Here is a 27,967-nt window from a genome sequence, read left to right as displayed (position 1 = left end):
GTTGAGAAGTTAAAAGATCAAGGGAATATGATGAATTAAGATTTTTGAGTTCAGTGAAGCTTCATAAAGGTTGTTGACTGCTTTAACTACATCAGTGAATCATCTCAATCAGTCCTAACTCAGTACTAACAATTATTCAAAAATAAGAGATGCAGTCGTTTTATACAATAGACGCATATGCGAATAGATGCCGTAGTCTCTAATGCTCACCAAAGCTGCATTTATTGATTAAAAAATATGGTAAAAATTGTAATATTCTGAAATATTTTTACAATTTAAAATATCTGTTTTTCATTTGAATATATTTTAAAATGCAATTTATTTTTGTGATTCAAAGCTGAATTTTCTGCATCATTACTCCAGTCTTTAGTGTCACATGATCCTTCAGAAATCATTCTAATATGCTGATTTGCTGCTTGGGGAACTTTTTTTGTTTTTTAATTGCTGAGAACAGTTAACAACCGTTCTACTTAAAATTTTTGTGGAAACCATACAGCCTTTTCAAAATTTTTGAATGGAAAGTTCAAACGAGCAACTTTTATTTGAAATATAAATCTGTTTACTGTGACTTTTGATCAATTTAATGCATCCTTGCTGAAAAAACAAAGCATACTGAACTTTGGAATGATATGGTACCTCAATAATGATGACAATCAACAAACCCTTTTAAGTGAAATGAGTTGTTTACCACACAACCAATAAGTGATGATAAAAACAACAAAAACAACACCATAAATAGTCAGCAAAAAGTAAAGCAATAATAGCAGTATTGACTTAATTTATTCGTGCTACAGTGCACGGTGGGAGCTCTCAAACTCTTAACATGCTTAATCAGCAGTTGTTCAACAACTCTAGGCCAGTTGGGACAACATTTTTGGGAATATTTTGTTTAACATTTTTGTTGATTCAGGTAATTCACATTTTTCTTTATCTTCATGCCAAAAAGTGTGTGTACAAAATGCTGTCATGTTTGTTTGTCATAGCATCTCAAAACCAAGTGTGCTGCCTACATAGACAGCATCATCTTACTACACAAAAATGCTGCTTAGGTTTTGAAACACAGCCGACGTCTGGGAGAGGATCATGTTATGGATTCCAGGGTCTGTAAATGGCCTGTCCCCCCGTAATATGTTTCCTATATGGCTCGTATTAGTCTGCTTGATGTGCGTTTTGTGGTTCTGGGGAAATCTTTTGAAATCCAATATGCCTTTAAATCAGATTTATAAATGTTTATGTATATTATGAGAAACACACTGAGACGGCCCGATGTTAGTGCGTAAGTGTATGCGTGTGTCATTATATGTCACTGTATATTTCTCAACGTTAATCTTTTCAGTGTGGCGGAGCTCCAGTAAACAGCGCCCACAGAGGAAGTCATAGGCATGTATACTCATTTCGGTGAATGTATACAATTTGAGACACGCTTGAAACAACTGATAAAACAGTCTGGGAAAAGGAGAAAGTATTGACTAGAGTGGAAAAATACTTAGTTTGTTAATATATAATTCATTCAGATGCTAGAGGAAGACGTTTTCCAAACAAAAATGTTTCCGTGCAGTCAGTTTCTCACAAGCATTTTCTCTTTTTCCCATCTTCTCATTCAGCTTTGCTTACATACAGAACAAAAGATCATTCCTCAGGTTTTTTGAGCCTTTACCTGTCTTGTAAAAAGAAAACAGACCCAGACAAAGACTCCTGCGTTCTAAATAAAAGAGCCAGTGGTAATCACTTTAGCTCTAGTTGCACTGTGAAAAATGTGGCTACGGTTTGTTATAACAACTTATAATGTGTTGAGACAACTTAAATATCCAACTTAACTAAACTGAAGTTAACTCATCTTACAATTTTAAATCAAGCATGAAACAACACATTATTACTTATTGTATTGTTAAATTTTAAGTTGTGATAACTAATCACAGGAATCATTTTTTACAGTGTAGAAACCAAGTAGGTTGTACTGAAAAGTGAAGCCAAAACATTTCGATTGCCATCTGGTGGCTGGCTCTTCATGTAAATGAATGGGTTGTAAGCCAAACTAAAAACAAAAAATCTGATTACACTTCAAATTAATTTTTTCCCAAAGATGGTTTGTGCAATTTTTTTTTTCATGCTGATGTATGTTTGTTTTTCTAATATGTTTGCTTTTTGAGAAATGAATACTACTGCTCAAACTTGGGTCAATAGTCAAATGAATCAATAGTGATTAATTTGGAGCAGACTGCGGCTCTAAACGAATCACTACTGCACGATTTGAGCTTGGGCTCCGAATTAATCACTACTTCACTACTCTGGCTCCAAATGAATCTTTATTGCACATATTCAGGCTCCAAATGAATCACTACTGTGCACACTTGGGCTCCAAATGAATCACTACTGAGCAAGCTCTGGCTCCAAATGAATCACTACTGTACAGTCTTTAGCTCAAAGTGAATCACTACTGTGTAAACTCGGACTCCAAATGAATCACCGCGCTGATGAATCAGTAGTGATCACTACTGTGCACACTCAGGCTCCAAATGAATCACTACTGCACAGACTCGGACTTCAAATGAATCACTGCGCTGATGAATCAGTAGTGATTCATTTGGAGCAGACTGTGTAGACTCAGACTCCAAATGAATCACGTCTGCGCTTACTCAGGTTCCAAATTAATCACTACTCTGCCGACTTGGGCTTCAAATGAAGCAAAACTACTGTGCAAACTTGGGCTCAGGTTCCAAAAGAATCACTACAGTGTTAACTCGGGCTCCAAATGAATCACTTCTGTGCTTACTCAGGTTCCAAATGAATCACTACTGTGCCAACTTGGGCTCGGGTTCCAAAAGAATTACTACAATGCTAACTCTGGCTCAAAATGAATCACTTCTGCGCCTACTCAGGCTCCAAATGAATCACTACTGCATTGACTCAGGCTCCAAATGAATCACTACTGCACAGACTCGGGCTCCAAATGAATCATTACTACACAGACTTGGGCTCCAAATGAATCATTACTGTGCCAACTTGGGCTCGGGTTCCAAAGGAATCACTACAATGCTAACTCTGGCTCCAAATTAATCACTTCTGCACCGACTCAGGCTCCAAATGAACCACTACTGCATTGACTCAGGCTCCAAATGAATCACTACTGCGCAGACTCGGGCTCCAAATGAATCACTACTACAGAGACTTGGGCTCCAAATGAATCACTACTGCACCAACTTGGGCTCAAGCTTCAAATGAATCATTACTGCGGTGACTTGAGCTCCAAAAGAATCACTACTGAGAACTACCCTGAGAACCACCCTGAAAAAGAAACTTTTTTAAACACTATTTAATGATAAGAAGCAATATTTGTGTTCCTGATTTGAAACATAGTATATTTAACTGTGAGTATGGCAAGCAGTTTTTTGGTTTTAACCCACTGAGCAAACGACGTCCAAACGACGTCATTTCAACGTCTTTGTCGGAATATAGACATGATCTGCACGTCGGGTGGACGTCTCATGTTTGTTGGGAACATTTCCCTCATTCGAGTACTGTAGACCGGACTTGGTCTTGCATGACCGAAATAACTGCCTGGAGGCGTTGCAAATTACGGCCGTTGAGTAAACAGACTTTCGTTGAAAGGGACTTTGACCCAGTTAAACATATCAAGAAAAGAATTGATTTGTAAAGAGTTATTGTACATGTAGAACAGAAAAGGGCAGGTGTACGCTGACGTGACCCTGAGCCGTGCACGAGAGCATGTGTATGGGAACGTTTAGCGTGGAGGCAGCTCAATAGCTGCACGCTGAAAGGGAGTCGCCTCCAGCACAGTGAAGGCGAGGCAAAGTCGGCCTCTCAGATTCAGTATCCCACTGCATGGCACTAATGCTCCCTGGCAGACGGCAGCTTTGAACAGCGTTGCCCCACGGGCATCTGGTGCAAGTCGGGGCCGTTGAGGCATTGCCAGGGAGCCTCTGTATTTAAATTCTCTGTTTACTGACTCTGCTGTGAGAACAGACTTGAAAAATCATGTTTGAAAGCATAAGTGAATTGAAAAGCTTTTAACTTTTTTTCTCAATCCCTCTCCCTTTTTTTTTCTTCCCAGGGATCTGGACCGGAATAACATCACTCGGATCACCAAAGTGGACTTCTCTGGCCTCAAGAACCTGCGCGTGCTGTAAGATGTCACTCTCTATCTCTCGCTCTTACAGTTAATCCTTCTTTTAACTCCCAAGTTCCCCTCCTCTTCCGTGTTGTCTTTACAGTCAAAGCCATCAAAGGGTTCGAGGCTGAAAGCAGGGAGGATTACGGCACAAGTCATAATAAAACAAACTGACATTTAAGCTGAGTAAATCCGACACATTGAACATGACCCTGTGACTGAACCACGCATGAAGTCATTGCCTTAGATGCAGTCAATCTTCAAAACTTGTTCTTAAGTTTGAAGAATATGTAACAATATATTCCATTCCCGAAATTTGAACCTTTAGAATAAATAAATGACGGACGGTTACTCGGGAGAGGCGCAGGGCAGTGGTGATCTAGCCTCCTTGGGAGAAAGTGTTCTTTCAGCTTAATGACTGTAATCATGTATTTCTCCGTGCTGTTTTCTTCCTGAACGAGAGCCCGTAAAGAGTGGGGAATGGAGATAAAAATAAACAAGTGAAAAAAGAGGAGTAAAATAAACGCCCAAGAGAGCAGTCGTAAGCAGAGGCAGTGGCTGGCGGGCAGCACAGAGGCAGTTTAAGGTGGTTTATGATTAACGGTCATGGCATGCACCAAAAGCAGCCTCTCCCTGGGCCCTGTGAACACCCTCGGCACCCTCTTATCTCTATGGAAGGCTTGCTCCGTGATCCCCTCCGTCTGATAGCACGGCACAAGCATCCAATCGCACCTATGCGCACTCCCACGCGCAAGCTTCAGAGTGACAGACTTTTCCCACGCTAAAATCATCAGAGTGTAAGCTGCACTGCAATTCATGATGTTAAAAATGACTTTAAATGTATTTTTCAAAAAAAAAAACATTTTTGAATTATTATGGTCGTTAAGGTTTTGGGGGAGTCGCACCATATGACATTTTATGACCCAGACCAACCATTTTAAGAGATTTTTAATGACTTTAAGATACAGTCAAGAGGCTCTGCAGGGCTTCTCTCTATAAAATCACTTCATGTTTTATATATATTTTTGTTCTGCATGTTGGTTGCACCACATGAATTTGACAGGCGGACGGATGTTTTTCAAACAATTATTGTTATTTTTTACCACAGAGTCACGCAATATGACATTTTATAACCAGGACTAACCATTTGTTATAAGAGACAAATAGTTTTACATTTTAAGGGATTTTTAATGACTTTAAGATACAGTTAAGAGGCTCTGCAAGGCTTCTCTCTATGAAATCACTTCATGTTGTTTATATATATTTTTGTTCTGCATGTGTCTGCATGTTGGTTGCACCACATGACTTTGATTGGAGGATGAATGTTTTTCAAACGATTATTATTATTATTATTATTATTATTATTATTATTGTTATTATTATTGTTATTATTATATTTTATCAAAATATTTTCCCAAAGATTATTAATTATTAATTAGGATTAAAAAATTGGATAATCTTGAGACAAAGTTCTTTCCCACACAAAACTAAACTAAACTAAAACAAAACAAAACAAAACAAAAATAAAACACATAATTAATTATTAATTAATAAATATGAAACCGTTTTTGAAGAGTCGCACCAAATGACATTTTATGACTTTTAATGACTTTAAGATACAGTTAAGAGGCTCTGCAGGGCTTCTCTCTATGAAATCACTTCATATTTTATATATATTTATGTTCTGCATGTTGGTTGCACCACATGACTTTGACTGACAGACAACTATAACTAATTAGGATAAAAAATTTGGATAATCTTGAGACAAAGATCTTTAAGGCAAAATCCTCTGAAAAGTGGCAGCTGCAATGTAATTTATTTTTCAATAAAATAAAATAATAAAATAACATAAAATAAAATAATAAAATAAATTAAAATAAAAAAGCATTGCAGAATTATTACTTCATAAATATTAAAACAATTTTGGAGAGTCACACCACATGACATTTTACAACCTGAACCACCCTTGACCCTGTCATTACTTGGAAGGTCTGCATAGGTCCTCTGATATAATTTCTTTTCTTTTTTTCTGCTGAATGTGGATTTTGGTTGCACCATGTGACTTTTGATTGCCAAATGTTTTTGTAACATTAATAAGCACTGAGACATTTTGTTTAAAATTATTATTATTATTATATCTTTTGTTGCCTAATAAATAAACAATAATTAAGTATTAAAATTAAAGACTGATCTCACTTTAGGGCATAAATCTTTCCAATTCAAAAGTCCTCAGGGAGGCACCGTCTGCACTGACCTGGGACCTCCCTATAAACCAGCACTTGGTTAACGCTTAAGGCAAGAATAACAAAGACTATTCCTGCAATACCATGTGTGTTGCCTCACCCTTTCAGTCGAGAGGTCTTCTGCTCTCCTTGTCAGCCCCTGTGAAAGCATAGGTGTTTGCCTGTGTTCCATATGTTTCTATGCAAAACTTCAAAACATTTCCATAAAGACGAGAAAGACAAAGAACAGAAAGAGGGAGAGATGCTGAAAAATGATGAAAAAGAACCGTTATTATTCTTCAGCACACACCAAAACCCATCTGGTCGGGATCGAAAGGGATTACGTTTAATGCGAATACATAAACCACGGAGGGGTTGATCCTCCATTTGTAAGAATGAGCCAGATTACTCAGGCTCAGATTTATGTTAGATGCAGACTATATGATATGTTTGTTATCAGCAAAGAATGCAATTATTACGAACAAATCAATTTAGGCTCGCCCTGTGGGATCGCTTGTGTTTTTGGCTTCACCAAAACCTGGATTGTGCCTTAAAGCTGCGGCATTCATAAAAAAGCCTTTGGCTTAGCCAAATGTCTCCGCTCTTCCTGACAGAATGATATGACAAAACATGGATTATGGCTGTAAAAACAGTTAAGTGTCTAAACATTTGCTTTAAAAACATCATTCATATCTCAGTAAGCGGAAGTCCACTTAAGATCCACTTTTCTTCAGGATTGTCTCTCTTTTTGGAGGATTGCTTGTATTATCCGGTGCCAAATATAGTTTAGTGGCTATGTGCGTCTTATGCGTGTAACTGTGCGTTTGCCCTGATTCAAAGACACTCAAATATAAACAAGAAATAGCCATGGAGATGTGCTGTCTCTGTAATGCATCTGGAAAATTTTAAGGGCCCTGAAATATGACAGAGCCTTCAGGATAGAGGAGCTCTGAAAATACCCTCCGGTGCATCGTCACAAGCATGCTGGACACGAAAGATGGTCTGCCGAGGCGACCGCACACTTCATAAAATCAAAGAGAAATCTGCTCTGGTTTTCATGAGAAAAGGCTGCATGCTTATCATTCGCTGTTGTGACAAAGCGAAGTCACGAGGTCCTCTCGTTCTCTTTCAAGTGTCATTTCAATCATTCTAGAGACCTAATCAATGTCAGTTGAAGTTGAATCGCCGAGTTGATTGGATAATGAAGTTCTTTTTTCCCCCACAGACATCTGGAGAACAATCAAATAAGTGTGATCGAAAGAGGAGCATTTCAGGATCTCAAACAGCTTGAAAGAATGTAAGTATCAAATAGAAGAAATGATTGAACTCGCATGCTGTCTTGATACATATTCCACATGTTCCTCTATGTGTGTTTTGGACGAAAAGAATTTGTAGCTGTTTACAAGCAACACATTGACCTTGTCAGTTTTAATCTAAAACATCTTCACAAAAGCAAAAGGAGCTTTGAGAGTTTGAAGGTGACCTCCTTAACTTTCGTTTCAAGTCCAGCGGGTTTGCGTGCTCGTTTGCCCCCTGACATCTGGAGCTCAGCCATTTGCTCTCTTCTGGTGAGAATCTTAACACTTCCCAGTGAAATTGACCATTGGGTCAGACCAAACATGCTGGCTATTACTGCAATTGGACAAGGTCAAGGAATGTCTGTACTGTGGTTTGCCTGTGTTAGCATCCTTGAGTTTGTTTATGTGTGAACGTCTCAGTGCGTTTCATTCCCTGTAAATGTTTGCACGGTTCTCTCGGTGTTTAACCGAGTCTGTTGGCAGCTGCCGCCACATGTTACTGATGAACGTACATCAAAATCAGCAGCCGTCATGCAGAGAACCGACGTTTGTCAGTCTGTTTACTGTCTCTGTGGTGGTTTTGTGGGGCTGGATTATCTGGGTCTGAAAACCTACATTCCTCATCGTGTCACTCGTATTTGGAATTTCACAGCGTTTAACCCAATGACCCGCTCTCGACGGCGAGACGGCCAGTGCGTTTACTTGCATTCCCTCCATCTGTCACCCCAGTGTGACTTTTCGTTGTTGTTGTTGTTGTTGTAACTCAGCAAAAATATAAATAGCTTGACCCCACCATGATAGCAAGCACTCTAGAATTAATGATACGGAAACAGAAAGAACAGAAATGTTTACATGCTACATATTGTGACTTACGTGGTGTTTAAAAATAGATTATAAACCATGGTTCAATTTGAGGTAACTCCTCTTAATCCCTCAAACCCTGACATCAAAGCATCTGAACTGAAGTATATTTAAAAATATAAAAAAAATAAATAAATTAAAAAACCTAATTTAAAACATGTTGAGTTTTTAGAACTGTACACTTTTTATTTCTGTAATTTAATAAAACGATAAACCCCAAGAAGCCATGGTTTACAGTGAATTTATAACAGCTAAGGGGCGTTGTTCGCGGAGTGCCTAAAACCCCCTTAGCTGTTATAAATTCACTGTAAACCATGGCTTCACAGGGCTCGTTGCTTTTATAAAACGATTATTCCATATACGTAGTAAGGTCTTCCAAAATAAAACAGCAAATAAAGTGTAATGATATTATTAAAAACATTATTCTTCCGCCAAACAATTTAGTTCCTTAGAAACAGCTGTATTTGCAATAAAGTAGTTGCCAAGCAACACACAAACGTAAACAAAGGTGTATGTTTGTAGAGTAATTAGAATGCTTAGAATGCTTCAACCAATCAGAATCAAGGAGCAGAACTATCTGTTTTATTATCTTTTGTATAGTGTAAAAACAGTTTTGGTCACACTTTATTTTTAGGTTCAATTCTCACCATTAACAAACCATTAATTATGACTTTTGCCTCAATAAACTCCTTATTTGTTGCTTATTAATAGTTGGTAAGGTAGTTGTTAAGTTTAGGTATTGGGTAGGATTAGGGATGTAGAATAAGGTCATGCAGAATATGTGCTTTGTAAGTACTAATAAACAGCCAATATGCTAGTAATATGCATGCTAATAAGCAGCTAGTTAATAGCGAGAATTGGTTCCTATACTAAAGTGTTACCACAATTTTATATAATTTAAGAAAAGTTAACATTTAATTACTATAAAAATGTAATGGAGTAACTATCAAGTGAAAAACTATTTCTTTAAGTAAATAAGTGCATGTGAGTGTTTTTTTTTTTTTTAATAAAAATATAATATTCACTACCATTTAGGGTCTAAAATTTGGGGTCTGTATGTTTTTGAAAGTCTCTTGCCACTTGCATTTATTTGATCAAAACTACAGTAAATACATTAAAACATTAACATTTTTCTATGTTAATATTTTTTAACATTTTAATAAAATGTACTTTATTCCTGTGCATTTTGAGCAGCAATTATTCCATTTGCCAGCATAAAATTCATAAAATTCATACAACACGTGCGTTAAAATCACTGTGTTTGTGAGTAGCAGTTTTAGTGTATTTTTAAATTAAGTAATGAAATTCTAGTCATTGACCCACAGATTTGTTTAGCAGAATAGACTAAACCATAATAGGTTAAACCATATTACATTTAACACAGATGAATACAGGGCTGTGAGGATAGACTTAAAATCTTCACACACTGTATGAAGGTCCTAGATCATGTAATTTTCACAATTGACAAGTTTTTGTCTACCAAACAACAACATTTATTTATAGAGCACATTTAAACACAACCAAGGTTGAGTGCTTCACAAAGAATAAAACACAAGAAAAAAAGGAAAACCAGAGAATCAACAGACAAATAAAATCAATGGAATACCACAGGAAACATACTAAGAAGTGTTATAAGCCAGGGTAAATAAATATGTCTTAAGATAGGATTTAAAAATACTAACAGAGGGGGCACGTCTGATAAAAGGAAGAAGGCTATTCCAAAGTTTCAGTCCCGGAGTAGCGAAAGCACGATCACCACGATAGTGGTGCTCATAGTTCCAAGAGTTACCAAAGGTTTTTTCAGTAGGAAGTTTATTCAGCTGAACAATCTGTACGTTGTTAAACAACAGTACAATCCACTAAATGCATATATTTTTCATTCCTGTCAAAAATTAAATACGTCACTGCCTTGACTAAGGTCTATTACATATGTAAGCCTATTTCCGCCACTGAATAAAAAATATAAAAAATGGTCATTGCGACTTTTTATCTCGGAATTGCATGATACAAACTCACAATTCAGACTTCTTTCTCAGAATTGTGACATAGAAACACAATTATGCCTTTTTTTCTCAGAATTGCATGCTATAAAGTCACAATAATGAAAAAAAAAACATGCAATTCTGAGGAAAAAAGTCAGAATTGGGAATTTGCATCGCAATTCTTACTTAATAGCACACAATAGCGAGTTAAGTCAGAATTGTGAAATATTAACATGCAATTCCTTACAACTGGACATTAAAACTGCAATTTCGAGTCCATATCCTGCAATTCTGACTTTATAACTCAGAATTGCAAGTTTATATCACACATTTCTGAGAAAAAAAGTCTGAATTGCGAGATATAAAAAGTCAGAACTGTGAGATAAAAAGTGCCAATTATTTTTTTTTTATTCTTTATTCATTGGCGGGAATGGGCTTCAATAATTACAAGATTCATTTATATTGTTATTGATATTACAGTATGTTGTCAAGCAGGCTCAGGAAAGGAGTTGAGGCCTTAGCAAGAGAAAGCCAACTCTTTTTTCAAGAATGAGTCTGCTTGAATGCTACAGCAAGGAACTAAGTTATAAACGTTGTAGATCCTCCAAACAAAACGCTAGTGACGTTCCTCCTCCACATACCTTTGGTTTGCTCCGTGACCCTGCATCCTATCATCAAAACCCACACTCCCGTGATAAGGGTCATTCTACCAAAGCCTGCAGTCAGTCTGGCCAGGCTCATGTGAGTGATAATAGCCTTTAAAGAGCGCTGCTGGAGATAACCTAGGCCATCTTCAGAGGAAGTACATTTATTTCCCATCAGCCCCAGCACAGCTGTGACTCCTGACCCCAGGATGTAGCTATTGGCCAGTCGTGATGCTGCCGATCCTGATAACAGCGCTGACCCGGCTTGTTTCTTTAATCAGAAAGACGGATTGATCTGTCCGTGTGTTGCTTGTGTTTGCCTTGTTGTCTCATCCATCTAGGTATCAGATGCCTGCGTGTCGCTGTGCAAGTCAAACAACCTTTCCATCTTTGTTTCTTTGGTTTTCACTCTCTCTTTCTGCAAAAACGCATACCCACTGATCTCCGCATAAGGTCATTCTCACGGTGTCTTACGTTTCGTCTCTTCCCTCCTGGCTGTAGATGTTTTGACCGCACTAACTCTTGCCCTTCCTCTGTCCTCTCTTCCTCACAGCCGCCTGAACCGGAACCGGCTGCAGGTCCTGCCGGAGCTGCTGTTCCAATCCACACCCAAGTTGGGCCGCCTGTAAGTCATCGCTTTCCTTTGATATCCGTGCCTGGAAAAGCTTGCGGTTGAACTTCCCACTGTTTTAATTCTGATCATTGTACTGGAAAGGATCTTGCTTAAATATTTGACTTTCCCAAACACTGTTTAAAGGATGCTGTCAGTGCAGGGATGTTCTCGGGTGTTATTCCTTCAGCCCATCCAGATGTGATTCTTTCAGACCGAGCGGGAATCCGGGCCAAGCTTAATGTGACACGACCTCTCCCTATGCTCTTGATGGAGAGGAGAAGGTGTGCTGAAGGGAATATTTTCCTTGGATAAACGACATTCTTATTCTGAATATTTTCCTGCTCTGCTTTGAATCAGGGACATTTTTTGGCTTAGCAGTCGGGGAATACTTCATTTATGAATTTACAGTCGTCAGTATAACTAGCGCGATCAGGTCAGGCCTGTGCCGGAGCAAAGGTTAAGCTTTACAAGTGTTTATTTGAAGCCGATCGTGACGCGGTAGTCACTCTAGGGCACCATTAAGTTCTGCGAGCAGCTTTGTGCTTCTGAAACGTTTCCATGAAGCAACAAAGATTAGATTAGCTGGCTCTGATACTAGCATTTGAAGCTTTGTGTATAATAGTTGGTTTACCCTGGTTTGAAAGATTACTAGACAGCTACTACTACTTCTTTGCACTAATATACAGTATGACACATGGTTGGTGACAGCAGTCGGGACTGCGAATTGTTTTAACAACCAGCAACACATGGAACCTGCTGTTCTAGCTTGATATTAATGGCATTATGTAGACTAGAATTGGAAATGACAGTCAATTAATAAATGCTACAATATACAGTATGACACATGGTTGGTCACAGCAAATTGTTTTTGCAAATTGTTTTTAATGCCATTGTAAAACTAGAATTGGAAATAGTCTAAGATAACCGATAATGATGACCTGATAATTATTTTCTAATATAATTTGATAATGATAACCAATACTAAAATAACAAATTTTGTCTAAATAAAAAATAAAATGCTAAAAATCTCAATTTAATAAATACTTCAATATACAGTAATTTCTAAGCCAAAACTGCTAACTGATAACAGATACAGATACCGATAATCCAATGATTATTTCTAATATAATTTGATAATGATAACTGCTACTAAAATAACAAAGTTTGTCAGATTAATAAATTCTACAATATACAGTATGACAGATTGTTGGTCACAGCAGTCGGGACTACAAATGTTTTTTTACAGCCAGCAACTCATTGAACGTTCTTTTCGAACTTGATATTAATGGCATTATATAGACTAGAGTTGGAACTATCTAATTTCTAAGACAATACTGATTGCTGATAACCCGATAATTATTTTCTAATATAGTTTGATAATGACAACCGATATTAAAATAACTACGTTTGTGTAAATAAATAAAAAAAAAAACTAAAATGCTAAATAAAAAAGCTAATAAATTCTACAATATACAGTATGACACCTTGTTGATCACAGCAGTGGGGACTGCAGATGTTTTTTTACAGCCAGCAACTCACTGAATGTGCTTTTCTATCTTGATATTAATGCCATTATATAGACTAGAATTGAAATTGACAGTCTAATTTCTAAGCCAATGCCGATAACCAATACAGATAACCTGATAACTATTTTCTAATCTAATTTGATAATAACAATACAAAGATAAAGTTTGTCTAAATTGATCTAATTTCTAAGCCAATACCAATACTGATAACCTGATAATTATTTTCTAATATAATTTGATAATGATAACCAATACTAAAATACCAAAGTTTGTCTAAATAAACAAAAAATAAAATGTTAAAAATCTCAAATCAATAAATGCTACAATATACAGTACGACACATGGTTGATCACAGCAGCTGAGACTGCAAATAGTTTTTACAGCCAGCAACTCATAGAACACGCTTTTCTAGCTTGATATTAATGGCATTATATGGGCCAAAATTGGAAATGACAGTCTAATTCTTAAGCCAATAAAGATAACCAATACCCGATACCGAAACCAATTACCCGGCAATCATTTTCTATTATAATTTGAAACTGATAACCGATACTAAAATAACAAAGTTTGTCTAAATAAATGAATAATAAAAAAAAAAATAAAATGCTACAAGTGAATGGAGGCATCACAATATAATATACCGCATAAAAAACCTGGTTGTTAATTATCTGCTATAATATATAATAGAAAACAACATAATTGTCATATATTGTGCATTGCTAATTTCACAGATATTTGACATATATATTTATTATAAATATTTATTTGATGCTTGCCTGTATTTTGATCTTTGTTGATTACAGGGACAGAATGAGCAGGCTGAAGCAGAAGTTCAAACGTTTTCTATAAAAGTCTGTTCTTCTCTTTTCCAGCAGCAAATTTAAAGAACAGTTTGTTCGTTCCATCTCATTTTATCATGTTCTTAATGTAAACTGGAGTACGCCTAATGAAGATTGTTCAGGGTGGGAGCGGTTTATGGCAGAGTTTGTAACCTTGCCTTGTCAGGGTTCGTTACACTGGTTGACGTTAGTGCGATATGAACGGCCTCACCCGTAACCTTCCCATTTAAAAACCTCAAGCCCGGCCAGCTGGGGAAAGCAAGCCGACCGTGTCGCACACGGGAAGGGTTAGGCGGAGCGAAGCTTGGGCCGTTCGTGGCCAGCAGGACTGGAAACACTGACAGGGGTCAGGGAAAGGTAAAGAGCACGTTTTAGCGCTGAGTAAGAAGGAGCGGAATGAAATGGGAGCAGAGGGCGTTGCAGATGAATTATGAAGGAAAGAGAGAGGATAGTAGCCTTTGGGCGACGGAGACTGAGAAAGACAGGTCTGTGGGTCGTGGGGGAAAAGCCCTGCAGAGATGTGTGCGGTAACGACTGCCGTTTGTGGTCAGCGCTCTCTGCAGCCTGGAAAGACTGTGGTTACAGTCACAGATTTCACTGTGTAGGCTCAGAAATGCACCAGGCTTCTAGAAGTTCTTCCACCCATGCCCTGTTCTTAGAAGGCTAGATCCTTCTGTCTAGCCGGTGAAACCGAATAATGAAAAGCAAAAGATGAATTGGAACATGCCTGCTTCTGTTTATTAACAGTGCACCTAAATGAGACCCTATATTAACTTCAGTTCCTGTTCAGAGACGGGCCCCTGCACTGGTAGCGTAGGATATTTCGGTCAGTGATACCCATGAGACCCGGCCACTCCCTGCCATTACCCCGAGCTCAGGTTGCATGTGATTGGTACATTAAGAGGAATAGGAAAGCAGAATGCATCATCTTGTCTTATGTCCCCTTCCCCTCAGCCAATTTTAAGCTTTCCCTCTTTAATCTTCTGGGTGCAATTATCCCGGCAGTTAGTCAGCACGAAATGACCAGCGAACAGCGGCTTTTCGTATATACGCAGATTGATTGAATCTCGAGTTTGGGTGCCGAAGTTGAATTTTTCTTCCCTCCAAGAACACGTGTTTATTTGCGTCACGAAGGACGTCTTTTGTTTCTCTCGTTCAATCCACGACAAGTTTATTTTCCTTCCAAACGTTTGTTTTCTTTTATTTAACAGAAACAAATTGCTCTCCCACACATCGAGTTTTCTCCCCTCGTGTTCTGCCCTGCTCCTGTTGGCCCAAAGCGGTGGAGTTCAGGGCGACAGATGGGCGGGGGATCTGGCTTTCTTAGCCTTGCAAACACAAACCATCTCTCAGCTCCAGCCTGGATCTCAAACATGACTCCAAAAGTCTGCAGACTCTCTGAAGCCACTGGTACCCTTAATGAGCTCTCCATAGCGTGCTTCAAAACGATTGCCGTTTTTACCGCGTACACTGCGCTTTTAAAGTCTTGTAATGACTTCTTATGGTGCAGTTAAGCGATTGGTTAATGGCTTATTAACCCTTATTGCAGCTTCATGTTGGAATATCATTCCAAACCTGTGATTTTCTTTTTGTCGATCACAAAAGGAACATTTAGAAGAATATGCTAGAGCTTGCATGCCATAAAAGTACCATAAATGTGTTTCAAACGAACTCCAATTGAAAGTGAAGTGGATATTCACTAAAAATCATTCAATGAAACCCAGAACTAATTTGTTGACAGTTCTGACTAATTCAAACACAAATGATTCGGGTTCATGAACTGGAACTGATTCTTCACAATGTTCACAGTCGGTACCTCTCTCAAGACGTCTCATCAATGCTCGTAGAGAGCTAGGGTGGATTTTCGGTCACGTAATGATTGTATGTCTTCAGAAGGCTGGGAATATTGTGCATGATTCATATGAACTGACAGTGTTTTTGTGTAATTTTGGAGCTTGACGGTCCCAGTCCTCATTGACTTTCATTATAATGATTGGCCGGGACTGACAAGAGGGTGTGTAAATAATGACAAAATTTTCATTCTTGGGTGAACTACTCCTTGAAATATTTGGGTCCTGACAAGCTATAATAAAAACAAGCAGTTGTTGCTCTGCTGCTGTATAAATGGTGATTATCAAGTAATAAGGGATAATACTGTAACTCTGTCATTATATTGCTGTGTAAAGCGATGCAGTGTTTGTCTACCCACAATAGCTGGCTAATAATTCAACATGCCCCAAGCACATAAACCATAGAGCTCTGGCTCAGGGCTTTCAGAAGTGGCCTACTGATTGTTTTCAGAGAAATGAACCCTCTCTGAATCCAGCCAAGCGTCTTCCAAAATAGGGCTGCGCTCAGCCGGTTTCAAAAAGCTAGACAGCTTTGTGATTTACTCCAAAGACATATTTAGATAAATACAAGCTACAAAGACGTTGGAGTCCTGACAGAAAGCCAACTATATACAGAAAGCTCAACGACTTAACTTTCTTTTTTTTTTTCTCAAATTGTGCTGGCTTCCCAGGGTTGCAAGCTGATTGATGTACACTAGGGGACTCTGAAATTCACAGTTTGGACCTGGCATTGGGATATGGGTGAGCTAACCCCCCCCAAAGGCAGATCAGTCAGAGCAAGCTAATATTCTCGACTAGGAGAAATGTTAATGACCTGTTCTTAGATTGAGGCGGTGGCATTTGCTGGTAGCTTCTTAACCTTGTCAGACTCAAGGAAACCGAGTGCATGTGGGTCAGGCAGAAACCAAAGCAGACATCTGCCCGAGTCACTGCCCACGCAGCACTTTCTGTTTCTGCTGACGGGAGGAATGAATAAATAAACCTGTTTACACTGTTTTGGTGAAGGAATGATGTTGCATAGCTTTGTTTTATAAAACTGCTACAGATAGAATGCCAAGTATGGAAAGTGTGAAAGAAACGGTCTAAATCATGAATAGTGCCTAAATCCTATCCGATTGTTTAACAAACCAGCTTAGGCTTTGTGTCTTTAAATATGCTTGCGTTTAACTTCAGGTCAAAAATTTCCCCTGTTGCCGTTCAAATACAAAAGCAAACAATTTAAGATCAAATGCATACCTGGCTATAAATTGCTACCAGTAAGTAAACTTTTACTGAACTATTGAAAGATGTGAGCATGAATATCTTCTGTATGCAGATGTTCAAGTTGAGTCAGCAGCCAGATTCTCTCCTACACCACAATGTGTAGTTTGCAGCTGTAGGCGAAATCTAAAATGCTGGCTATATATTTTATTGGACAAGAGGTTTTTATGTATGTTGTGTGCACCGAAATATCCCGTTACATGTGTAAGCAATTTAGCATCCAAATAAAGGAAAATATGCACGATAGGGAGAGCGTTTAGTTAGTAAATTTAGATACACTTAAGGCCTCCTTTTAACATTGTTGGCACGAGATTATGTGAAATAAGTTTGTTTAGTTTCCTCTGTGGTTTATAAAAGCACAATCTGTGAGGCCTGTGCGAAGCACAGTGGCGGTATGCAGTTGTGCAACCGTGGTTATATACTGTATGGTCAGATTTTCTGAATCCGAGAGGTAAAAAAGTCATTGCGTTTTCACTGAAAGCTGTTGACTTATAGCCTTGTTATACGTTTCCCACTTTCACAGCATGTTGTGGAATCGTATCCTCTCCCTGGACGCTGTTTGTGCCTCATTCAGACACAGATCAGGTGGATCTGGATGACAGGTTGACTCAGAGAAATGGTGGCCTATGGGAACACGGTTTGCTGTATTTATGGGGGAGATGGGATAGGTCTGTAGCGTTAATAAATCTCCCGCATGCTGTGGGGCCCACAGAGCCACCCAGTGTTCCTAAAGCTGCACTGCTGTGACTCTTGGACTATGATGATTCTGCAAGCGTCTCGGTGCGTCTCTCACGCACGCCTCCACAGACCCACCAGAGAGAATCTTGGGTCGGTCTGTAATGCAAAGTAAACTATTGATTTATTTTGTTTTAGTAAGGCTTGATTGTTAAAAATTAACCTAACGGTCTGCGCTGTGTCGTAATAGCAGGACCAGATGTTTTCAATAATATGTATGATAAGATAAATCTATGTGGCGTCAGAGAAAGTGGTTTTGTACTGCGGTATTCATGTTTAAAGATTTTCTGACTTCTTCACATTTGCTATTCTAGCTCCACTGATTATCTGACATTGAATACTCATGACTCTATTAATCAGCTTAGCTAGAGGGAGGATTAATTATCATTATTTCGTTATTGATTTCATGTTACCCTGTGTAAGTGATGTTGATAAAATGTCTTACAAGTAAGAGGAAACCTGCAGGGAAATTCATGTAATGATGATTGATTTGAAAGCTCTAACATCTCAAATTCTTAGAGATTCATTGAAGTCAAGATGAAATCACTTTTTTGACCCTGTTTAGTTTTTAATACATATTCCTGATCCTTATCTTATGTATGTTTGGTTGGTTCAGCCATCTCATATTTTCAGCCTACCAAATACAGTCTCCACAATTTTATTTTATTTTACTTTATTTTGTTTTATTTTATTTTATTTTATTTTATTTTATATTATTTTATTTTAAATAACTAAAAGCTAGGGTTGGGTATCTTTGAATTTTATTGATTCCAATTCTGTGTATCAATTCAGATTCTAAACGAGTCCTAGTTTCCATTCCAATAACATAAAAAGGTCAATAAAAAAATAAGTCAAACATTTTTATTCTGTATTTTTACAAAGCTTTCTGTTGCAGCTGAAAAACATGAGCAACTTTTGCCTATGGTTTCAACAGAAAATACCACAGCAAAAACAACTAGACTGATATAAATTTTTTAAATATTAAATTGTTAAACGTTAAATTACAGTCAGTAATAAAATAGGAACAAGCAGATAAATTAGCAATTGCATAAATACAAATGAATACATTGCAGGTACAGAAATATAATTTAGTCGTTTAAATGCATAGTTTTCTTTTCATAAATAACAAACGGTGCACATCTTCTTTCCCCTCCTGTGATTAAATCATTTAATTTGAAACTTTAAATTCACGTAAAATTGCGAACACAGGAATCATTAAGCAGAACCGAAATGCACGTGTCTTGTCGAATACCCGGTTCTTGGAAATTTGGAACCGGTTCTCGATACCCAACCCTACTGAAAGCTCTGTTGCATGCTGCTGTATATATTGTGGCTCTTATGCAAACAGCAAAGGAAGAAATTCTGTTAAGATACTCTATCTGCATTTTCATTTACATCACCTGAAATTGCTAACATGCAAAATGTGAAATGCGTGCACTGGTACTTCATTTGAGTCTTTACAATGATCTGCACTTAGCCAAGATGTGTCTCAGGAGAAAGAGCGCTCAGATAGAGTATCCCGCTCTACAGAAGCAGAGAGAGGGGAAAAGGCCTAATTCGTTGTGTTGATTGAGGGCGCCTATAATTTGGGAAATAGTTTGGGGCCATTATGTGCTGGGGTGTTTATCACAGGTGGTTCCCATGACGACCGGTTGAGAAGGTAATTGGATTTAAATGGGCAGAACTGCTTGCACATGTTCGAAAGAGCAAGAACGAATGCGCTGCAGTGACCACGCACTCTGAGTTTCCTTCTTTAGCAGCACAGCCTCCAAATGAACCTTTAGCCTCTTCCTGAGTTTGAAAAATTAAAGAGCTGCTGCTCTATCATCACTACAGTCCCATTAACATCACCCAGACACAAACCAGCACACTTTCACTGTGTAGATTTAATCTGGTTGGTAAAAATCACTAATGCTACTCCACTTATTAAAAGCTCAGGGTTAGAGCTACATGATTTGCGTGTGTGTGTGTGTGTGAGTGTGCTGGTTAAAAAAACAACTTTATAAATCTGTTGTAAAATGTAATTTATTTCTGTAATGCAAAGCTGAATTTTCGGCATCATTACTCCAGTCTCCGGAAATCATTCTAATATGCTGACTTGCTCAAGAAACAAGTCTGATTATTATTAACGTTGAATGCAGTTGTTCTGCTTCATGTGTAAACTGATACATTTGTTTCAGGATTCTTTGATGAATAGAAATTCAAAGGCCAGCGTTATTAGAAATGGAATGTTTTTGTAACCATGTTACATTTGTAACCAAATGACACGTTAAAGCATCCTTGCTGATAAAAGATAAAAGTAGTGTCATACTTTAGTTAGGGAACCTAATTCTCACTATTAACTCTGACTTTTCCCTCAGTAAACTCCTAATTTGCTTCTTTTTAATACTTAGCAAGTTAGTTAGTAATATGCATGCTAATAAGTGACTAGTCCCTAAACTAAAGTGTTACCAAGTAGTGTATATTAATTTTACATATGGTTATTGGCACTCTATAGTATGGATTGAGTATGGACAAGATTGAACAGGATGAACCCTAACTTTGAAATCAGTCATTTTTAGCAACGCTAAGCCCGATATCGTACATCTCTAGAGGCATTAGTAATTGTATACATTAGATGTCACGGTTTTATTTAGGTTTAGAGTTTCCTCAGGGTTGATAAACTGTTGAACCCATCTTGATACCCTTGTTACTGGAAGTTTTAACAGTGCCGTTTGTTTTTGCAAGTGTGAACAAAGCACAAAACGTGTCCGAGGAATGTTTTCCTACAGAAGTGTGCATCTCGGAAAAGCCAGGGTGAGTAAAACAACAAACAAAGCCCCATTAGAGCAGCGGAGCTCATCCTGACTGGATTCCTACCCACTGGCAGCGTTGCTGTTTTGCCCTTCACAAAAGGCAAGAAAGCATTCTGACAGGCCAGCACTTTTGCGACTTGCTGCTGTGTTTACAAGAACATCTGAATCAACAGCAAGTCGAGTTGAGCTTCTGTGCTTGGCTCTCGCATAGAAGCACTTGTCTTGCGGATATCAAGATGCCCGAAATCCCAACGAAAATGCTTTGGTCAAATGTCAGAGCTTTTTTTGACATGCCTGAGATGGCACAGTCAGCATGCCAGCTGAGTAGGGAGAACAGGCGATTCAGGGCGAGTTAGTCACCGACCCAGCCATCCAGAACTGGACGTCTGGCTTGCCAGCTCACACACACGCATGTGCACGCTTCGAAGCTGGTTTACAGTCAGAGCGGCATGCTAAACAAAACGCTCTGGTCAGTTTATGAGAGTGAAAGAAAGCTAACAGTTCGGGTTGACTTCCAGGCTGCCCTTCTTTTATTACGGACTCAATTGTCGCTTAGCTAATTACAGCTTCTTTTTATGATCGGAGGCCACGCTCGCAGCCAGCCTCCTTCAGGCAACAATGGGAAGGTTTGTGGCGCGCGGGGGACCTAAGTGAAAACAGACGCTTCTCCTCAACTTTCTCGTTGTTGTTTTCCTCTTTCATCTTCCTGTGCGACTCCACAAAGCGAGTTCAGATATTCAAACCTCCATTAGTCATTCTGGCCACCGCATCGCGAGGAGGTACTTGGCTGAACTCAAACGCGAGCGGTTGGTCATTACGCACCCAAAATGCACACCGCTAGCTGAATATGCATGCCTCATTGCTATCTATACAACGAGCTTGGGAACTCTGCAATAGTGTTTGGACATCAAATCTGGGAAATATGCACAGATAAATTGTTACATTATGTTGTTTCTTTCCCCCCGCTTTGTCTCTGTTGGCTCCGTTTAACTCGGCACGCCAACATAAACTGGGCCCCAGAAGGAGTTCATCTTAGATTGCCGTATGTATGTGTTTGTAAGTGCGGTTTGCTTTGTGTTGTTTCTGGCATGGGTTTGGATGACGCTTTTCAGTGGGTGTGTATGGGATGAGTTGTAATGTTTACACATAGCTGGACAGGTACTTGTCTGTGAAAAAATAGCAGCATAGAGGGGAAATCTAGGGTGCGACGTGGCCATCTGCATTGAATTGTGCCACCACTTATGATCTTGGACTGTGTATTGTATGATGGGAATAGTTTAAAAACTGAAAAATTAAAATATCTCTTACAAACCATTGTTAAAATGCAAAATTTTAACATTGCCTTTGTCAATAGTGCAGTGATATATGAATCATAACTCGCACAGATGTCACTTTTAAACCAAACTGGCATGACCAACTAAACTAGTTGCAAAATCTTTGCAGTGACATCTTTTAAGAAACATTTGAATTGCTATTGAAATTAAATTTTGTCAGTGAAAATTTGCCAAACAACGTAAATCTTGACCACACCTTTACTCACAAAAATGTTCATTAGAATGTTTTTGGAATTTCTGTTCACTAAGAGTAAATGAAAACATGCATTATGACAAAAATTAAGCGATTTCAACTAAAATGTACTGTTAAGAAAATATGACATTAGCCAGATATATGAACAACAAAAATGTAATGAACCTGAACTAAGTTCTGTTCTAGTCAGAATGTGTAAGTCACTTATTGTGAATATAGAATAAACTAGAGTAGATAGAATAGATCTTTGTCATTGTTTAAAAAAAAAAAAAAAAAACGAAAAACTTTTTAGCAGCACACGAGGATTGGCAGAATAGAAATAGAAATAAATATAGCTTAAATATAGCAACGAAGACAGAGGCATTATAACAAAAAAAATAAGCAGTGAAGTACTGTATCATACATTAGTATATGTAGTATATCCACTAGTATATGCACTAGTATATGTAGTATGTGCACTAGTATATGAAGTATATGCACTAGCATTTGTAATATATACACTAGTATGTGCACTAGTATATGAAGTATGTGCACTAGCATATGTGATATGCAGTGCCATATGTAATATATGCACTAGTATATTTAGTACATGCACTAGTATATGTAACCTATGCACTAGCATGTGCACTAGTATATGTAATATATGCACTAGTATATGCTTTACCATATGAAGTATATGCACTAGTATATGTAATATATGCACTAGCATATGCATTAGTATATAAAGTATATGCACTAGTATATGTAGCATATGCACAAGTATATGTGGTATATGCTCTACCATATAAAGTATATGCATTAGCATATACACTAGTATATGTAGTATACACACTAGCATATGAAGTATATGCACTAGCATATGTAGTAGATGCACTAGTATATGAAATATATACACTTGTATATGAAATATATACACTACCATATGAAGTATATGCACTAGTATATGAAGTATGTGCACTAGTATATGCTTTTTTTCTGTAACAGAAGTTGTTCTGGAATCATCTCCCTCTGGTTACTTAAAAACCCATTCGCTAAAGCAATCATCTGAACCTCTTCTTTGAAGAGAGTTCACCCAAAAATGAAAATTAAAGAATGTTTGAAGAACAAAACACTTTACAGTAGCCATTGGATTTGGAATCCAATGGAAGCCAATGGCTACCATCAACAGTATTTTTGGGTGCACTACCCCTTTCCTATTAGCCTTTAAGGATAAAGCCATTTTTGGTCTTTGCTTACAGGTAATACATAAAATGACTGAATATTTGATTTAATTTAACCTGGTTCTTGCCATGAACATGAAGCTGGCATAATGTCAAAAAGAAAGGGTTGATAAATGTTGAAATGTTTCAAATAAAATTTGATTGCATTTTAGTCTAAAATGGACATAATGAATATGATGTGATGAAATGTTGATACAATTTAAAGGATGCTTTTTTCAAAAGACAAAAAGACCAAAAAAAAATAAAAATTAAATAATCAAATGATTCCTGTAAAGTAACACCAAAGGCGTGTGGGAGAATGAGCTGTCCACCCAGCTTTCTCAAGTGACCTTCAACACACTACAGATGTTGCCTAGAAAAACAAAACAAGAGTTTCTCTTCCTATGATCAGGACTCTGGAGGCTTGTTTGTGATTCACTGCCTTCCTACAAACTTGGCGCACAAACAATGCAAGACGCGCTATGGGGTGACAGCCACGTGCCTCAAGAGGGTCTCTAATCATACGTAGATCATTATGCCATGTGTCACAGAAACGGCTAACTGTACTTTCCAAGATGAAAATAACAGAGCCGGAAAAACCTTGTTCCCTATTAGCCTTGGAAATCTTCATCAGCGGTGGTTTGGAGTGATATACAAACAACCTAAACAAGAAACACACAAACTAAATTAAAATAAATAGAGGCTCCGCTGAAGTAGCCTTTTCCCACTAAAAGGGAAAAGAAGATTGTGTTTCTAACAAAGACGTTTGTGCAAGCGTGCAGCAATGAGAAAAGATGACAGTGGTTTCTTCAAGGAGCTGAAGGGAGAGATGAATGTGAAACACGACACAGTGTGATCAGCGCCAGCGCCATGTCCAATAAACTATATGTCTTATTTAGAAGGAGCATAAAAATGGCTTCATCTTAAATGCAAAAAACACAAACGCGCGTTAAAGAGGTGGTCGTGGATGATTCTTTTGCACCCAAAGGGTGCGGGGATTTTGGGGTAACTAAAGGGAAATGATTCCAGAGCAACATGGGTCTTGTTTGACTTGGTCACACACATTACTTTCCCTCTATCTGTTTTCTCCATTTCAGATAAAAAATATATATTTACTTGCACCTATTAATCATGGAGAAGAAGGGGTAATGCAAAGTGAAAACTGAGATCCCTAATTCCCAGGGTCTTGATGACAGTGTTGCAATGTTATAAACCAAAGAAAATAAAAGCTGAAGTCTTTTCGTTCTGCTGTAAACCACAGAAAGTATCTGGCTGTGAGCTCTCTGCCACAGATTTGACACTTTTTTTGAGGATTCAAAAGCAGTGGTCATGTGATTTTGCACTGAAGGTCAAATGAGAGAAGTGTTTAATAATTAGATCATTTATACATTCCTATTGTCTTTTTGCTACAATTAATAGTCCAAATTTAAAGCTGGATGTGTTACAGCAGTAAGAATACTTAAACAATCTGACATAAAACAGGAAATCAATTATAAAATACTTCAATACTTTTTTCTGCAAGGGCATTAAATTGATAAAAAATGACAGTATTTTTTATGTTATTACAAAAGATTTCTTTTTTAAATAAACGCTGTTCTTTTGAACTTTCAGTTCATCAAAAATCCTAAAAAATGTATCATTTTTGATACATTTATGTAAATATTAAGCTGAACATAGCTGTAAGCAGCAATTACTGGGGTTCAAGTGCTTTAGGTATTTAAGCACATAAGGAAAAAGACATTACGTATTATTTAGCAATAGAATAGATTTACCATAGAAATATGATGCTTTTTATAACCTTTATGACTGTTATAGCACCAGCTGTGGTCCAATCTCACTGAAATTTTGCATGCTTGTTTAGAATCACCTGTCGCATGTGCTCACGGGGTTTTGTGAAGTTTTAAGTTTTCATTTAGGCTTTGTAGGCTTTTGAGTATATTTGGACAGGCCCATTTTCTAAAGGCCCCCGTTATAGCTTCCCAAAGGGTAAACTGAAACATGTTTTTGACAACGTCCAGAGAATTGCACTGTGGTGCTTTTTTTCCGGAGCAAAAAACCTAGGACTAATTCACAAAAGTAGGTTTTTCACATCTTCTCAATCATTTAAAAAACGGTTCGATTGACAGCAGTGGTTCTAGAGGCAAAGCTGTTTGGAAAGAGGAGGTCTATCATACGATATGAATATCGTGTGTATGTGTGAAAAACCTCACAATGGACAATCGTTTAATCTCAAAGAATGTGATACCGCCCCCCAGTGGCCGATTTCTTTCAAATTTGTCATAGACCTTTTGGGGCTGTGAGTCAAACAGGCCCACAGAGTTTCGTTCCGATTGGCCTCCGTTAACCTCATCTAATAGGTGCTCAAACTTCATCAGCCAATCGTGGCCATGTTTTTTTTGAGATACGCAATTTTTTTCCTGTCACCTCAGTTCGAGCTCTTACATTAGTGTTCTGTACATAAGTTTGGCAAAGATATCTCATTCTGTGCAAGAGTTATAGGCATTTTAAGGTTTTGGGGTCCCTTTGCAATGGGGAGTCGAAAGTTCAGCTTTTTTGATAGTTATTGATATTCATTCTCCAGAGAATCTTGGTTTGGTTCAGATTGGGCAAAAAACCTAGGACTAGTTCGCAAAAGTATGTTTTGCCAAAAATGCGAAATACCAGAAAATTTCACCAGGCTTACGATTGAATCTGAATCATGAATCATGAGGCAAGGATTCCAACAACATAAAACACTTAAGCCTATGACTGACGGTTTAGGATTTATGAGCGATTTCATACTTCTGATTGCTGTATTGCCCCCATCAGGCCAATTAAGGCGAGCCTTGGTTGCCACGTTGTAGGCGGTGTGAGTACTATCATCCCTCCAAGTTTCAAGTCTCTATGGCTTACGGCTTGGTCTGCACGATCAGTTTTACGTGGAAATTGCTCAATCGTCAGCATTCTGAAAATTACAATAGTGTTTCAGCGCTACGTGCTTAAACCCCTAATAATAACAATTAAGATGTTGAACACCAAATCAGCATATTAGAGTGATTTCTGAAAGATCATGTGACACTAAAGACTAGAGTAATTATGCTGAAAATTCATCTTTGATCACAGGAATTGCATTTTAAAATGTATTAAAATGGAAAACAGTTCTTTTAAATTCTAATAATATTTTGCAGTATTATTGTTTTACTGAATTACTTGGTCAGCATAAAATCTTACTGACCCCAACTGTTTGAATGGTAATTCAGTAAATTCAGAATTTTCTCATTAACATTGTTTCTCAAGGGCACAAAAAAGAAAGTGGCCAAACTAAACAAGAGTGACGACTTGTGAATGAAGAGAAGTGATAGTATATGTCACAGATTACCGCCACGTCGATCTTATCTCCCTCTTAAGACCCTCCTCACCCTGAGCAGTACATATGTCAGGCTTTTATTAGGTGTGTCCTAATGTTGATTAGCTGTTGGCTGAGGAGACATTGGGGAGTTTTAGTAAGCCTGCTCTGTTGATAGGGTGTCCTTTGACTTAACATCATATGTGTCACTAGGCTGATCCACCTACATATTTACAACGTGAGACAAACAAGGAGGTAAACCTTAACGTCCTTTAGCTCTCGACTCGTCTATCCAAGCCAGGGATGGACCTGACGTGAGGGATTTGCAGTCATCTGGTGCGTACGTGATGACCTCAGAGAACATATTTTGCATTTCTCCAGTTTTTTCCAAGCGATGCATCAACACTTCCCATTTAAAAGCATGTGAGATTGATTAAAGGTCCTTTTGTAGGCCTGAAAGCCGCTGCGCACGAGGTGCCGCAGGCGTCACTCCCTCATATGGTCATACTGTTTTATGAAAGGTGTCTGGGCACTGTCATGCGTGTGTGTGCATGTGTGAAGACCTCTCAGAAAAGTAAGGAGCCTGGAGTGCACAGTCCATGTGGCTTTAATGGTCCATGGAGAGGGTACATGTCTAGGCCGCAGGCTCAGTAATCACCGCTGACCCGGACCGGCAAAGTGTTTTTTTTTCATGTGGTTCAGCTGACCTCTTCTATCTGTACAGAAACAAATCTCAACGTCTCATTAGGCTTCATGCGTTTGTTTCTCTAAGGCTTCATAATTGCAGGCGATTAGCGCGAGCCCTAAGCCATTTGTGGATGTACTGCGCTCCGAGACGCTTATCGCGATGCATGGCCGCATAGTAACACCAAAGTCTTCGCCATTTCCTGTAGCCCCGACAATTGACCCCCAAGATTCTCGACACGCTAATTGAGGCCATGTTCCACCTATAACGCTTTTTTAACGAAGCCTAATCAAGGCGCCTGAGAGGCCGCTAATGCATGTGCGTCTGATTCGCTTCCAGACTGGCGGTAGAGAGTTATGGCGGGCGCGCAAAGTGGCAGACGCTGTTTTTTTACGACGTGTCAACGGAGCAGTTGACAAACCTGTGGTTTGGGGCCTCCCTTCGAAGTCAGACAAACATTTCTAATCCTGGATTATT

General features: G+C 38.3%; 1 protein-coding gene across 1 annotated transcript in view; it reads left to right on the top strand.

Annotated features, from left to right (window-relative positions):
- The window catches only part of slit3 (slit homolog 3 (Drosophila)), a 185,955-nt gene that overhangs the window by 8,281 nt on the left and 149,707 nt on the right, over positions 1 to 27,967 (top strand). The window contains exons 2-4 of the mRNA XM_051127821.1: positions 4,073 to 4,144; positions 7,577 to 7,648; positions 11,690 to 11,761. Of these exons, the coding sequence (XP_050983778.1) occupies positions 4,073 to 4,144; positions 7,577 to 7,648; positions 11,690 to 11,761 (216 nt within the window). The remainder of the gene's footprint in view (positions 1 to 4,072; positions 4,145 to 7,576; positions 7,649 to 11,689; positions 11,762 to 27,967) is intronic.

The sequence above is a fragment of the Labeo rohita genome, chromosome 14 (genome assembly GCF_022985175.1).
Source record: "Labeo rohita strain BAU-BD-2019 chromosome 14, IGBB_LRoh.1.0, whole genome shotgun sequence".
NCBI classification, from domain to species: domain Eukaryota; kingdom Metazoa; phylum Chordata; class Actinopteri; order Cypriniformes; family Cyprinidae; genus Labeo; species Labeo rohita.
This window is presented reverse-complemented; position numbering and strand designations above follow the sequence as displayed.